The sequence below is a fragment of the Epinephelus fuscoguttatus genome, linkage group LG3, assembly GCF_011397635.1.
Source record: "Epinephelus fuscoguttatus linkage group LG3, E.fuscoguttatus.final_Chr_v1".
NCBI lineage: Eukaryota > Metazoa > Chordata > Actinopteri > Perciformes > Serranidae > Epinephelus > Epinephelus fuscoguttatus.
In genome coordinates this window covers 4,974,607-4,990,577 of record NC_064754.1, presented here as the reverse complement: position 1 = coordinate 4,990,577, position 15,971 = coordinate 4,974,607, and the positions used below count along the sequence as shown (strand labels likewise).

Here is a 15,971-nt window from a genome sequence, read left to right as displayed (position 1 = left end):
GCAACTTGTATTTTTAAAATGGAACAGGCAACATGCTCTGATTAATGATAACATCAGATACAATATGATGTAAAGCAATATCCTAATTTATGTTATGATACAAATGGATATCATATGATACAATAAGTACTTTACCCTGTGGTATGATATGATACAGTGCTATCTGATATTGTAGCAAACATCCTCTTGTAGATAACTTTATTGTTTTATACAGCTTGTCAAAATCTTCATCTTTTGTTTGCTACCTGTGGTGTTTAATTTTCTGTAATAGCTAAAACTGCTCTGAAATACACAAGATTTTATCGGTGATGTTAAGGCTACCTAAAATTTTGGCATGAACCAATTTTTAAAATTTGGACCGAGACCGATACTGTTGTTTTAAATAACAATTTGACCAACTGCCGATTAAAAATGTTTTTATATTATTGTTTATTTTGTTTTTGTTGTTATCTATTCCCCCTTTTGTTCCAGGGAAACAAAGAAATCTACACTATAAAAGCTGTTTTAATGTAATTAAGTCCTTCATTTCATTGCCCCTGAACATGCACAAGTTTAATCATACAAATGAAACAACCTTTAATAACTAAAATATCTTTATAAAATAACTGCTTCAAAAGCCTTTTTACTACATATAATATATGATTCTTCCCTCTCTAATATCTATTTTATATTGCTGTGAAAACATCAACAAATTTCTCCTTCGAATGACTGTATTTATTCAAGTGTTTAGAAACTACGTTGTACAAGATTACATTAAACACAACATGAAGATGTTACAATTTACCCTCCCTGTATTCTCATTTTTACTGAATCCAACTTAAATGCATCTTAACGTTAGGTAGCTCTCCTCCAGCTGATTTTAATGCAGATTCGTTAATTAAGAAATTTACCATCATCATGGAAACAATAAGGTGCGTTCCCTGATGTGACGATAGTGAGTTTACTGTGTCCTTTCGTCCCAAAGGCCTCCCGGGGAAGATAAGTTTTCTATTGTCACTGGGAGCCAGCTGCTACTAGCCATCTATTCACACAACAGTGAGATCACAGAGGCATTTGCCAAACAGCCACTGTATTCTTCTCCTACCTTCTCATTAATTTAAGTTTTTGGTGGTTTGTCTTGAGCCCTGCTTTTTAGCCAGCGCAAAATTGATGTCACAAAACAGAAAAACATCGGCCACTGCTGCTCAACAAGGCAAATATCTGCAAATACCGATGTAGAGCTGATAAACTGGTGCATCCCTTTAATTATTATTAATGTTTTGATTATGGTTTTTGGTAATCGCCTTATCTTTTAAATGTCAGGAAATTTCAGTTTCCCAGAGGCCCCAGGTTTGTTTTCATATTGGTAAATTTGTAAAATCAACAATTAAAAACACAAAGACTCATTTCATGCTTCTATAAACAGGGTCCCCCCAGGATTTTTCCACTCAAATTTAAGACTTTTTAAGACCACAACCAATGAAATTTAAGACCAACCTCGCACCTATACTGGCATACATTTATAAAATAATGCAAAAAAAATCTGTCACAATAACTAAGAATAACAGCATAACACAGGGACAAATAACAATCACTTATTTTAATAAACAATACAGTGTGTGCGTGCGCACGCCTGTGTGCAAAAGTATTACAAATGGACTTACTTTGAAATGTTTTAGCAGGTCCACTGCCATAGCATGGCCCATGAACTCAGAGCCAAAATATCTTGAGTGGACGCGGTCACCAACCCAGTAGCGCAGATGAATGTCCAGCTGTTTAGTTTTTGTACTTTTGTTTAGACTTTCGTCAAGCATGACCACAAATCCAGACGCCTTATTGACCTGCTCAGTCAGTTGTTTGGTGATGAAAGGGGCCAGACCAAACTTAGTAATATAGGCAGTCTTGTTGCTCCCACATGTGAAAGGAGCCGCGATCTCTGAGTCGGGGAACATGACTTTGAAGAGCTCGCTTATATTTTCATTTGACCTATACGAGTGGTGGTCCGATATCGTCTTTAGTGTCCATGTCACCTCTGCCTTAAGCGTTGGCGTCAAGCCACAAAGAGCTCGTATGTTACCTGGCTTTGTGGGCTTGGTGCTGCTGGCAGCCGAGGTGACTGTTGAGGTTAGCGTCGGGTTTGCCGCGCAGAACTGGGATATGGGTGCCTGCCTCCGTGTAGCTGCTGAGCATGCTAAATGTTTAGCACTCTTCATGTGGAAAACTTGGAAATCAGGATTTTCCAACCTCCTAGTTGAAACAGTGCATTGGAACGCCACCTCATGTCGGAGATCGATAAAGTCGCAGAAAAAAATCATTTTACAACGCAATGTTTTTTTTGTTAGTTTACTTAGTATACAGTTATGTTGTTGAGCTGTATCGTGCAGATAAGAACGGGAAAAATTAAGACCTTTGAGAATGAAATTTAAGACTTGTAAACAAAATTTAAGACTTTTTCAAGTGTTTAAGACCCCGCGGGTACCCTGACAAAACAAAGAAAATGAAAAAAATGGTAAAAAAAAAAAAAAAATTCAGCACTACTGTATGGCATTATGGTATGTTACGAAAACTATGTCCGTCCCCATGCGTTTGTCTGTGTAGACATATTATGGTGAACACAGTGACTCAAAAGGAAAAAACTCAAAAGGAAAAAACATTGCAGAACCGTCATGCATAAATTGATCTGGTATACAATTTCCAAAGTAAGAGGAAGTCTGGAAACAAGAGAGAATCCTGGGGAAATTCAGGGAGAGTGTATGAAAACTCGGGCTGAGGGATGGCAGGCAATAATCTGCTGTACACGCTGCTATCATGGTGCTTTCATCGTGGTCAATAGGCAGGATTAGGCGCTGCCTCTGAGTGATTTTTGGATTATTTCAGCAAAGCATCAGGATTACATTTTCAGGATGAAATGGGATAAATAAGCTGGTGAACATGGCAATGAATGAAATTCCTGGAGGACAGGATGCTGACATGTTTGCTCTTCTGTTTTGTTTCCCTCCAGACCTCCCAAGTTTCTCAGAACCTCACATTCCTCTAGTGGCTCGTGAGATCATGCAGCGAATGATCCGCCAGTTCGCTGCCGAATATACCTCAAAAACTACTCAGGACGACTCGCCCCTGCCCAACGGCACCATGAAGGACCAAAGCCTGCCGAGAGCGGCGTCTCTGGCCCCGGCCCCATGCTCCCCGCCTGGGCCCCTGCCCGCGCCGAGCTCCCCTCAATCGTCTGCCTCCTCCTCCCCATCCCCGACCCCGGGGCCTGGCCTCAGCCCCACCTCTGCCGCTGCTGCTGCCTCAGCACCCGCCTGCACCCAGAGCAGCAACGGTATGGGAGCCAGTAACGGTGGAGGAGGAGGTACGGCTGCTGCCTCTGCACAGAATCCCGTCCTCAGCAAGCTTCTCATGGCCGACCAGGACGGCCCGCTGGACCTCTCTGTCAAAAAGAACGAGGTCGACCCAGAGCCCAGCCAGCAGGGTAAGAGCAACAGTACACACACACAACTTGTTTTGTCACTTATGAGGACACTGTTGACTTTAATTAATTCCTTCAGGGCTTACCTCAACCTAAAATATGTGACCCAACAAGTCTACCTCAGCCCTTAATTTAAACCTAACCTAAGCTTTTAACTAGCTAATCAATAACCAGTAACCTCATGGCACCAGATTTTCGTCCCCAGACAGAGCAGTCCTCATAATGTGACTGTGTAAACATGGTTGCCACATTGCCATTAAAACAGGTTTCCACACACACGCTCCATCAGGAGCATGCAGAAGCCTTTCAACAGCATTATATCTATGCAATTAAAGTTTCTGCAAATTTTGTAGTAGCGTTGTGGTAGTTCTTTTCAATTGAGATTAAGCTACTGTTTGCTATTGGGTGGTTTTAAAAATAAAATAATAAGAAATGCACATATATTACAGTAAAATGGAGTAAACGGGGAAGGAAAAGATAAAAAAAAACTAACGTGAAAAAATGAAGTCAACACAACGAAATTCAGATTATTAACATTCTTGCTAATAAAGATGACTTAAAAAGAGACAAACTATATATAAAGGTTTCACATTATTTTCATATATTACTCTTTAAAATTTACACATTTATAGAAGACCTTTTAATATTTATTTTTTTTAAAGTTTGCATAAAGTTACTGTTTCTTCCAACTATTTTTTTTAATATTATACTTACATGCAGCTGATTGCCTGGTTCAGCTCCAGATAGTGAATCATGAAATGTATTTTTGGGATATTTTGTATTTGATGTAGGTTGACTATGATTGTCCTGCGTTTTTAAGCTCTTGATTCACGTTCCTATTTCTCTTATTGACAGCAAAGAACTGTAGTTAGTTAACCATCAGATGATAAAGCTACTTTTTGCCAAACGTTTCTTCACCTTGACATTGTTAACAGATGAATGCACTCATAGATCCATTTTCTACACAGAGGCTCACGTTCACATTCGGCTCATGAACAGATCACTGAAAAGCCATCATCTTTTGGATTGAGCCCTTGCAACACTACACTGAGCTCTGAAATGTAACTCAGGGCTCAATCTACGTTTAATCAAACCAAACCAGCAGGGGGTTGGCCATTTGATCACCGAACAGGCTGCAGGGTTGAAGCGACAGCTCGCCGTTTCAACCCTCAACTATAGTGTGACCGGTCACCCACTTTAATACCAGCTTTTTGGAATCTGCTTACAGTAAGCCTCCTTAATTTTCACAAAAAAAGAGTTGGGCATTTACATCCACCTCATGCTCGCACATTATCTCCCTGTCTCTCTCTCTCTCTCACACACACACACAAACACAGAACACCGTTTATAGGAATTCTGACTCAGATTATCCTCAAAGCTGGATCATACACACACACGCATGCACTCGTTTAAATTACACAGTAGATGTAATTTTAGGAAAAACGAAATCCTCCACCAGTCATTATTTTTACATTAGCAATGAATCAAATGACTACACCTGGTTTAGTCTCAGTGCTCTCTATAGCAGACAGCTACTCAGCAAACAAGCTCCAATAAACCCACTGTACACTACCTGCCCAGCACCAAGCAGCACACAGGCACAGTGGTGAGAGGTGATTCATACCTTCCTGACATTTCACTGGAGTAAGCTGTGCTGCTGCTGATAGACGTCATTGTAGCATGTGTGACTTTGTCTTTGCTTGAGTGATATGAGCACCAAGTGTCTGTATTTTTGATGGTATTGAAAAGCATATTGGGATTTCTAAATGAAGAACCAGACAGGAGATCTGCACGCTGTCTTAAATTGTGCAATGTCAGGCATTTTGAAATCAAAGTCAAAATGGTCCTGATGAAGATCTCTGTTAGATCAAAATGTTGTACAATTAAAAGTACTGGGCGCTTTTAAGATAGTGTGCGGCTCTCCTGTCAGGTTCTCGCTCGAGTTTGAGTTTTTAATCCTGTAAAAGTAACTTGTAACTTGATATTTTAAAAAGGTACTGACTGAAATAAGCCAGTACCAAGTAGTATCGTAACTTTGCATTCAAACGATACCTGCAGGGATTCCATACATTCTTTTATTTATTTGTGGCAGCCCGCCATCATTAAAACATCTGCAGCCTCGTTTTGAGTCTTTATTTTTGGAGCTGGATCCTTCATTAGGTGCGCTGTTGGAGTATATATACCGTTCAGGTGTTCATTGCTACACGATATTGCAGCACAGAGCGTTCTCTGGGCACAGATCGAGCAGCAGAACGTCAGGCGCTGTTAAAGTGAAACGTAACCATTCACTATTTGTATTGTTTTGCTTGCAGTCGATCATCATGAGTCCTCTACAGGTTAAGGCGACGTGTTGAAGTTAAGCACGGTGTATTTAAGGGCCGTAATAGACTTGCCGCTTGATTGAACGTACGCGTACACAATGCACCGTGTCTGCAGCACTACGCAGCCAAAACGCATTATACTGGCGGTCTCCACTTGGGGCAGAAAACAGAAATATAACCCAGAAATCAGGTGTTGTAAACAAACATGGATGCCCTTGATATGCTTGACGAGGAAGAAGAACTGCCACTATGTAACGGCGTGGAAACATCATAGAGAGGCGGGTAGTTCTGCACCAGGTCTGTCAGCCTCTCTTCAAAAGTTTCCACCATTTCTCCGACGCATCAAACGAACGCAGATCATGCATGGCAGCTATGATGCGGTTGCGTTCATGTTGTTTGCAGCAAGTATATTACTGGCCTAACAGAGTCAGCAGGTCACAGGCCAAGATGCCCCGCTACAGTTTCACATCGGCATCCCTGTGGCATATAATCAACTCTTGCATTTACTGACACACTCTCTCTGTCTCACAGCCACACTCTTATACACACGCCTACCTACATTTAATTTTCCCTGCGTCTGGTGGCATTTTACGCAACTAAATGCCTCCATTCACATGATGAGTATCAAATAAAATAGAAAAAAAGGAATCAAATAAAGTACTCTACTGGTATCTGAAAAAGAGTGATGGTATTGGTAGTTGTATCGTAATCTTTTAAGTAATACCCAGCCTGAGCCTAATGTGCACATTTGTCTTTTTGTACCCATATTTTTAGGTACCAACTATCTCATGACCCCAGCAAGTATTTGCATTTCCTAGTTATAAACTCCTCATGTGAATAATATATATATATATACAGTATGTTTACTACCATTAACATGACCAGATTAATATATTTTTGTGACCTCTGGGCTCTACAGTGTCTCTGTTTTTCATTTTATATCACCTCGTGTTTTCTATTTTGTGCGATTAAACAAGAAAAAGCCCCTGAAGATTAGTGCGGCAGTGGCGAGTCCGTTGCCCATATAGGATTTTGTGGGTCACAAGGTCAGCTGCACTTCAGGGATTACACCAGCAAAACACAGATTGATGAACGAGAGGAATTTAGTGGTATATGTTTGCATTTTGTTATGTCAACTGTATTGTTTTTAATGCCAGGCTCTCAAAAAAAAGAATAATTTGGAGATTTATTTGGCAAAACCATCAAATTTAAATATTATCTTGTCCATATTCCATCTTGAAGGGTTGCTGCATGTCCCAAAAACTGGGATGATTTAATACAGCTATCTAGTCATGGAAAAAGTCTCAAAAAATGAAACAACTGAGACTGAAATAATATTTTGTAAACAAATTTCACCTAAAAACTAACCGGATTTTTAAATAAAAGCAGATTAGTTTAAACAGATTTCCCCCTCATGATGATATATCTTTTCTGCATGTGTTTGTGTTGATCTGATCTGCCTGACAAACATATTCACAAACAAACTGAGATTTCACATACAGCATGTTGCCATATTTCCCAGACTTCATTGCTAAAGTGTCACAGAGAGTCCACCTGTTCTGAAGCACACAGAATGTTAACAACATCATATCTTAAGCTTTTTTTTGTCCTCGTCATCGAAACCACCAAAATAAGAAAAAACAGAATTCATTCAATAATTTAGTCGTTATCATGTGCACACATACATAAACAAGCAGCTGCAGGAGCTATTGACATGTATTAGATGCCGATTGATTTCATTAATAAACAGTACGAACACATCGACAGGCTGCATCATATATAAGTCACGTAAACACATGATTATTTGAAATATTCTTCGTCTTCACTAAGAGTTGTTTTAAAAGGTGAATAAAAAACAGCTCGTCTCTTAGCTAATTAATTAATTAATACACAAAATAAACATATAGAATAGTTGTCAATGTGTTGACCTGCTCAGGTTAATCAAATCTTGATTGCAATCCACAGCATTATTATTGTTGAATAAGCAGGCATTAAACAGGTGTGGTGAAAATAAGAGGATAAAAATTGTTGTTGGATGAATACGCTAAAAGGAATCAGATCTTGCAAATTGAATAAGATCTGAAAATACTGTCAGGAATGTGGCAAGAAATACAAGACGTTACAAATTATTGACATGGTGTTCTGTCTCCAGCTTTTGACTTTTGATACTCTTCACCAGGGGAAACAAAAAATAAATCTTTGCTGTTCAGAGTGCCTTAAACTGAGTGTGGGCTAATCATTACTGCTTCAAAGTGATAAAAGAAAAATCTTTTTGTGTGTGTGTGTAGGAAAATTTCTTAAGGTCACAGGTTGCATTGTTTCAAGATGCTCTACAAAACTGGGCTTTGAGCCACAACCTTTAACTCTGACAAAAGGATGAATAAAAAGCCCATTTATTAAGGCATGCATAAAGAATATATTTTGAAGAGCAAATTTTTGAAAGAAGACAGAAAGAGCCGTGTTTCTCTGGGGATTGCTTTGTCAAAGTTAATTAACAGATTTCCATTAGGCAGATATACTGGGATAATATTTAATATTGAAAAGTCAAGTATCCAGTTTAATTTCAACTAAAATTTCCAGAAAATCAACAGAATAAAATGCAAATTAATGTAGGTTTCCATCCACTACCATTATGCAAATACTGGGAGATGAGCTTTTTCCCCTCTGCACTTCCACTGGTCTGATTTGTATATGAGAACTGAAAATGCATAAAACAACAGAATGGAAATAAAGTTATTGAGATGTATGTGAACTGGTTTTTATTTGTTTTCACAAGGGTGCTCTTTTTGGGTTGTTTTTGCACTGGACAGCAGCAGGGAAACCTAAATTTTGCAGAAACACATGGACTAGATAGTTTTTCTCTCTGCTTTGAGGACAGATGAATCCCAAAATGTGCCTTCCTCTGAAATGCAATATGCTACATACTGCTTAATAACCATACAAAGTGATGAACCTTGAATTTGGAAAACAAATTCATAGTCAGATGTTGTTCTGTTTGTGACCTGCCGTGTCTCTTAATGTTGTTCCTCAAAGCAGTAATACTTTGAATAGGATTGGACTCAGTTGTGTTAAATCTTTTTTTGCTGTGTGTGTTCGTCCACAGATGGCGTCCTGGACCTCTCCACCAAGAAGAACCACAGCGCAGGCAACCTCAAAACCTTCCCCGGCTTCTCCCCTGAGCGCGGGGTCAAAGGGTAAGACAACAGGATTAGTCAAACTGGCCTCTGTTAGCAGAGCGGCTCAGTCATGTGCCTAACACAACACTGCAGAGGTCAAAGCAGTCGCTGCTGTTGCGTTTCTGCACTGTACTTCCTGGAGAGCACTTGTCAGTCAACACTAAACGCCGTGTGGAGATTTGGCCCAAGGCGATGATGTCATAATCTCATTTGGATTCAGATCAGCGTCCAAACCAGCCAAACCGCAGTCAAGCTTCTAGTTTGAGAAAGATTGATTTCACAAGCAGATGACAACCATCAATTTTATCAGATGCAATTATTTAACTGTCTCATTGGCCAAGTTGTCTGATGAATGTGCTCTGTGTGTTGACCATTCAGACTCAATCAAAGAACCTACACCCTCGAGGGTTGTGAGATTAATGGGAGCTGAAATAAGAAAATGGAAAAAATTTGGCTTTTGGTTAAACTGCACTTGTAAATCAAGTCTTGAAGTAGATATTCCTTCACTTAAAAAGGGTCACAAGTCAGAAAGATTTGGAACTAACAGATCTTTTCTTGCTATGCAACAAGCTACCAGTACACTGTGTCTTTCTGTTGTTGAAAGACAATGAAAAGACAGTTGTGTGTATTATTCTAGGGGGTGTAGCTATGGCTCAGATTTAAGACATCCCCAAAATTTGGTACTATGAAGTAGCCCTGCCTGTAAACCAGTGTTAACTTATGGATCTGTGAAGAGCTGTTTGCAGATTAATTATAAATCATCAGATTTCATTGTGACTTGACTTTCAGCATTATGTATGTAGCTGTCATCATCACTGAATGTAATACTATTTGTAAGTCTAAAGAGTGACTCTGAGAACTAGTATGCATGATCACGGACGCAAGATACTCTGTCTCTGTGTAGCTTTTGTTGCTTTCTCCACTAGAAAAAGTGTTGGAAGTCTCCAAAGTCTGACATTCTCACAGCGCATGAATGCATCACAACACCAACAACAAACAGCAAATTTCAGCACAAGCACAGAGCGGCTTGTAAAAGACTTGAACTCAAATGTGGTAAATGGGAGAAAGCATGTAAAAGCACCAGCTTTCTCCTTGAACATTTTCATTCAGGATGAATTGAGCAGAAGGGCGCGAGTTAACCTCCAAACAGAAGGACGAAGCATGTCTGTAAGCATTCTGTTCACCTCTGCTCATGCCTACTGAAAAATGTTTTTACATCCATGAATATTAGTTCATAGTGTAGTTGTATGCTGAAGAAAAAAAACACAAAAGCTGTTCCAGAAACTGGTATCACACCCTTTGAACTTGTCACCAATAAGCCTTTATAAATTTCCCTGGGTTTAATTACAAATGCATTTTAAGTCTGGTATAATGATAACACTGTAGACTGTGTCATCCCTATTTGTCATATTTTGATGCTTAGGCAGAGTCCCTGGCGTCGCTATAATGATGAGGCTGGCAGCATCTTGTATTGTATCTCAACGCAGAAGGGGTCGGCACTCAGGTTTAGGCAATAAAACTGCTTGGTTAGGGTTAGGAACAGCTCGTGGTTGACGTTATTTATATGTCTGGTGACTAACGCTGTGTTCAAATGGAACATGTGAGCTCATGTTTAAGACATGGGAAGTCATGAACCCAAACGCTCTCTGAAAATTTCCACCTACTAGGACATGAATACCTCAAGAGGGGGGTGTTCATATGGACTCTTCTTGTGAACATGAAAACCCCATTTGAATGCAGCCTATCAACCGACATGACAAAATAACTCAATGCTGACTTTTAAAGCCTTTGCACATGAAGTCCGTTTTGCCAGATGTGTTTTTATTATCCGTCATCTGAAAAAAATTGTAACGTGCATACTGAGTCAAATGTGTTTTTTGGCAATGTGAGACAATATTAAGAGACATATTGCCCTTCTTGCATGTCTCCACTGGAGTTATTTATCTGTCACCACTCTCTCTCCCCGTGTCTTCCATTTAGCACTGCAGCTGCATGTCTCTGTCTCCACACTGTCTCTGTGTGTGTGTGTGTGTGTGTGTGTGTGTGTGTGTGTGTGTGGTCCACATCCTCCTCCTCGTCATCAACATCCACCTGAATATTACTACTGACCTGTTGAACGTGAGCTATCTGAGTGAAAGGATACCGTACCTGTTCATCTGTCTTGTCAGGGATATGTCCTGCTGCCATATTTTCTTCACTGATTCTGGGTCAAACGTCGCTAAAGTCTTCTGATGGATGTGAAAAACACAGAAATTGAGTTTCCGAGTCAGTGTGCAAACATGATTGACGTGGTTATATATATTTTTAGAGGTCTGAAAATTATGGACCAAAAAAAAAAAACAAAACTGACTCAGTATGCAAAGGCATTTAGTCTCACACAAGACACGAACACCGGTCACCTTAGTCCAAGTCTTCCACCTTCCCGTCTGCCCACCCGCCTTAATGCATTTAACCACTCTCTATACTATGTCTGTTGCCTTGTCCGTCTAGTAACGATGCAGTCTCAACATTGGAGTTGGTTGAAACCTGGTGTGTTAGAGACGCCAAAAGGTGCCCAAGTAGCATACTTTGACGCCCTGGGTCAATCCAACTGGGTTTGACCTTTATCTAAATCTTTTCTCGTTTGCCTCCCCATCGCGCTGTATATTGTTCATGTTCCGTCGTACGTCTTTCTATCAGTCTAACAATATGTTGCTTACAAAGGAAAAAAAAATTCAGAGATCAAAGAAAGGCTAGAAACCTGTTGGTAGTCTGAGTGTTGACTTAAACAGAATTGACTTTGTGCAAAATGAAGCTCTGCAGGTCTCTAAAGGGCCGTGCCCTCACTCGGTCTCTCTACATTTTGGGGGCACATATTTCGATCCTCTCGTGGTCGTCCTGAAGCAAGTCCTGCCAACGCTTCCCACCTTTCATCTCTTACTTGTTGGTTTCGCTTAGCTGATCAATACCTTGGCTTCTATCAGTCCCATGGCAAGGCTGAACATACTTGTGTCCAAGTATTTATAATTCAGATCCCTCCCTCGGTCAATCCTCTAGCCTGAAGTGAGAGTTCAATGCGACGGCAATATGTATCACATGCATGACGGAGGCTTTGACTGCTTTTCTCTTTTCATCTCCATGTCAGTGAATTTATTGACAATCCTCAGCGTTGCAGCCCGATCATGCATTGATGAATGTGTTCTTTGCCTTGAAGTCATGTTTGAATCAGTAGCCATCGTACTTTTTTTCTCGCATCAAGAGGGAATAAACAATCAACGCTAATCGCGGCTGCCATTTCCAGGAATACTTTTGATCTGTAGGTCAATGATGGATTAGTACTGTAGAGGTTCGATACTCAGAGCAGCCCCAGATGCCAGATTGCCGTGAAGCTGCAGTGGTGTAGGATGTGGGCATAGAAAACCTGCGCCCACCACGTGGGCTCTCTGATCCAGCAGTGAATACACCTCCAACTGCTTTCTGAACTAAGATTTGAAAAGTGTTGCATTGACAATACAGTTAACACGAGTCCCAAGCGGCCAGCACGTGTGGTTTTCCTGGTGGAAGCTAGCGTTGCCTGGATACAAAGCTACCAAACAGCATTTACCACACGAGTTATGGAATAAAACAAATTGAAATTAAATCATGGAGCAACAGCAGCCACAGATTTTCAGGTATGGACATGGTGTTTAAGGAGAGGCTTAAAAGGATATTCTGTTTTTCTGATTTGTCCATCCCAGTTTAAAGACCAACTTCCTGGTTTAACTTCGACCTGCTGTACTTTTGAAGACATAATTTTCCCATACAATGATGGATTATAACCAACATGTCCGATGTGATTAATTACGGTTTAGATTCTTTGGCTAAACTGCTTCTTTACAAGCTGTTTCATCACCTCTGTTTGTTGCTACGTTGGATCTTGTTGGAATCTGCTCATTTTTACAGATCCCAGCAGTTAGGTTAGTGACTGCAGTGTTACGGCTCATAGAAATGATGACCAAGAGTATGAAATTAAAACCCCATTTGTAGAAGCACCAATAAAATAATTGCAGTGAAGAGTATTTCTGAACAGTTAAGATATAGAATATACTGTGTCAGTTAAGTCAGTTTTTTAAGAGTGCGAGAAAAGTGGGTTTTCTTTAAAAGAAATTGAACATTTTACTGGTTGGCCTTCTTGTTTTCACCAAGTCGAGCAGGGTAGGGTCACCATAAATGATTCAGTGTTATCGGGAACTGACAGTTTCCCAAGAGAATGAAGTCTCCAGTTAATGTAGCCAATGTGTAGACAGGTGTGAAAGAGACGGTGATTTCTCATACTCAGAAATGTAAAACACAAGTTGTGGTAATATGCTTACAAGGTCTTTTCAACAGACACACAAGCTTTCTTTTTTCACTTACACACAACAAGACAATGCCTACTGACACACTCCTCAAGCGAGGACCCAGCAGTGGTGACATTTCCAAAATAGGACTAAAAGCAAAATTATAAACAGCACCTTGAGCCCCGAAGGACGAGACTCTGTCTCCAGCCTGAGGGTCCCAAGGCCCCAAAAGCCCTAAGGCCCTGAGCCTTGCCGGGAGTCTCTAATGATCAGGTCATGTAATATTAACTACAGGAGGAGGTGGAGCCTGTGCTACCACCCCCAACCAACACCAATTTATCTTTGATAGTCAGATAATCCCAAAAGCACACAGCAGTTCAGTGTGTGCATTACAGGTTACTGGCTTTTGATTTTAAATTATTTTCTGACCACATTAGTGCGAAAAACCTCCAGATTTTATTTATAGCACAACTGTTATTCAAAATTGCACTGCGATTAAGTAGAAAATGTTTTAGTTTTAGAGGCCCCATATTGGTCTAAATGCTGTCTCAGAAGATTGCCCTCAAATAATAAGAATATAGCTATTCATCTAATCTACTCAGGGCTTGTAAATAGAGTGTTTAAAATTAAATATTGGCTGCAATATAAAACTTTAATGTTAATAACACACACATTGTTGTTTAGGGAACACAGACAAACAACCTTTCAGTCCGCCTCATTTGGGATCCCCCCTCTATTATGTGCATTTCTTTGCTCCTTTTATTTTCACAAATGTATGCTCACATAGAATCCTCAGATCCACCATTACTGTCTGGCGCAGCCTCCCTGATGACTGTATGCTTACTGTAACAGAACGCTGTATTAGAGCGTAGACTCCAAAGCCTCTCGTTAACCCTGTATTGTCTTCAACGAGCCCGAGACCGCCCACTGTGGTAATCTGTCTTAAAGCTCCTGCTGAGGACTCCCCACATCGCACAGTCAGTCTCACTGTAGCTCAACAGACTATGTCTCCAGTAGAAAGAGATGCAGTATTTCCCTCAACTTTCTTCTCCCCCGTGCCATCCGCTGACTTGACAAGCTATTTCCTGCTATTATGAACCTAAGGGAGCATTTTTTTTTTTACAGAGCCTTTCCACTGTTGCTATAGTTACTTAGCAGTAGGAACATTGGCTGCAGCAGTTCAAGTGAAGGCACTTTGCATGTAAGCGTATGTTTCAACACAGACGGTTTTCAGAAATTTCAAACATTAAAATGTGGGATGCTTGCAGACCAGTGCTTGTTGGCAAGAACACATACTGTTTGTCCTCGTTTCAGTTTAATACCACTTTATTCATCCAACACTGGGAAATTAAAAAGTCAGTTTAAAATGTAAGTAATCATTAAAAAATAAGACATAGGAAATATGGGACATTTTTGCCCGTGACCCTTGAAGGCAACACCATGTCAAAGGTTGGGTATGCTTTGGTGTGTTCAGATGTGAGGAGTTCAATTGAAAAGAGATGTTGCCTTCTTGGGTTGTTGCATTTTTGGATTGTTATATTTAAGGGTCTGAAAAGATAAAATTATCTGGTATTTTAAACACTACAAGCAGAGCTCAGCAACCACACATTACTGTTGCCTAGTGTGAGGAATCTACCATTTCTCTATCAAGTTATTTCTCCTTCATTTTGTAGTAATAGGGTCCTACTTCATTGGATGACTTTAAATTTAATTCACTGTGTGCTGAATTTTGGAGTTAAATGTTTCCCCAAATAATGGTCTGAAATTTATTATGAAAGCTGAAAACGGTGGATGTGTATTTTACCTTTGTTAAACTTGTGCCATGGGTCACTGATGGCAGTCACATCTACAACGGCCCCAACTCTTTTGCGTCTCAACCAGAAGGTATACGTGAGCAGCTCAGCAATAGAAGAAAATGTTGGCTTTGTACATTGCAGCAAACCATGAGTACGTGTCATTTATGTTTTCATGAGTAACATATCTAAACTGGTTTTGATTTAGCAAGTCATGGCTGTGTTTCCAGTGGGGTTTTAGCCACCAAATGTGTGTGTTTTGTACCAACCAGGAACTGTTTTCCCACGACTAGCAGTTGTTTTTTTACCAAGACATCACTGTGTCTCTTCTGAGATAGTGGCATGGAAAGAGGTTATTCTTTACTGAGACATTGCAGCGTTTCTTGTCAGAATACTTCTCCCATTTTAAACCAAAATATGATCTTTTCCTAACCACAATCAAATGGTTTTTGTGTCTAAATCCAACCACATGTTCACCACAGCGTTGTTGAAATAGAAAGTTCAATGTATCCACTACATAATAACGTGGTTTACAGAAATGTACAATGCCAACATTTCTTTCTGTTGTTGGTTGAAGTAGGATGAAACCATGAGGATTGCTTCTTGTGCTGTGTCCTTGCTTCCGTGCCTCTCCCCTTTCTACTTATTGTTACGTTATTGATCTGCTTAGCAGACTCTGCTGTTACGTGTTATAGATGTCCTCACTTTATATCTGTCTGCCAACCTATTCCCAACATCTCTGAACCGTCACAATCCTGCTCTAACACATTTGTCACGTAGCATTGAAAAAAGAAATAGTAGTTGGTCAATTAAAGTTGGTTTTAACCAGAGTAAGGAGAGGATGCCAATCAGGGAAAACTTTTCCAAAGAAGAGCTGTGCTAATATCCATATTTACTGTTTGCTAATGCCATTTGAATTGTGCATTTACATA

The 15,971-nt window shown here is 40.1% G+C and overlaps 1 protein-coding gene across 2 annotated transcripts in view; it reads left to right on the top strand.

The window, feature by feature from the left end:
• The window catches only part of lcor (ligand dependent nuclear receptor corepressor), a 120,233-nt gene that overhangs the window by 95,641 nt on the left and 8,621 nt on the right, over nucleotides 1–15,971 (top strand). For both annotated transcript variants that reach the window (XM_049570795.1, XM_049570802.1), the window contains exons 5-6: nucleotides 2,981–3,454; nucleotides 8,876–8,966. In XM_049570795.1, coding sequence (XP_049426752.1) covers nucleotides 2,981–3,454; nucleotides 8,876–8,966 — 565 coding nt within the window. The remainder of the gene's footprint in view (nucleotides 1–2,980; nucleotides 3,455–8,875; nucleotides 8,967–15,971) is intronic.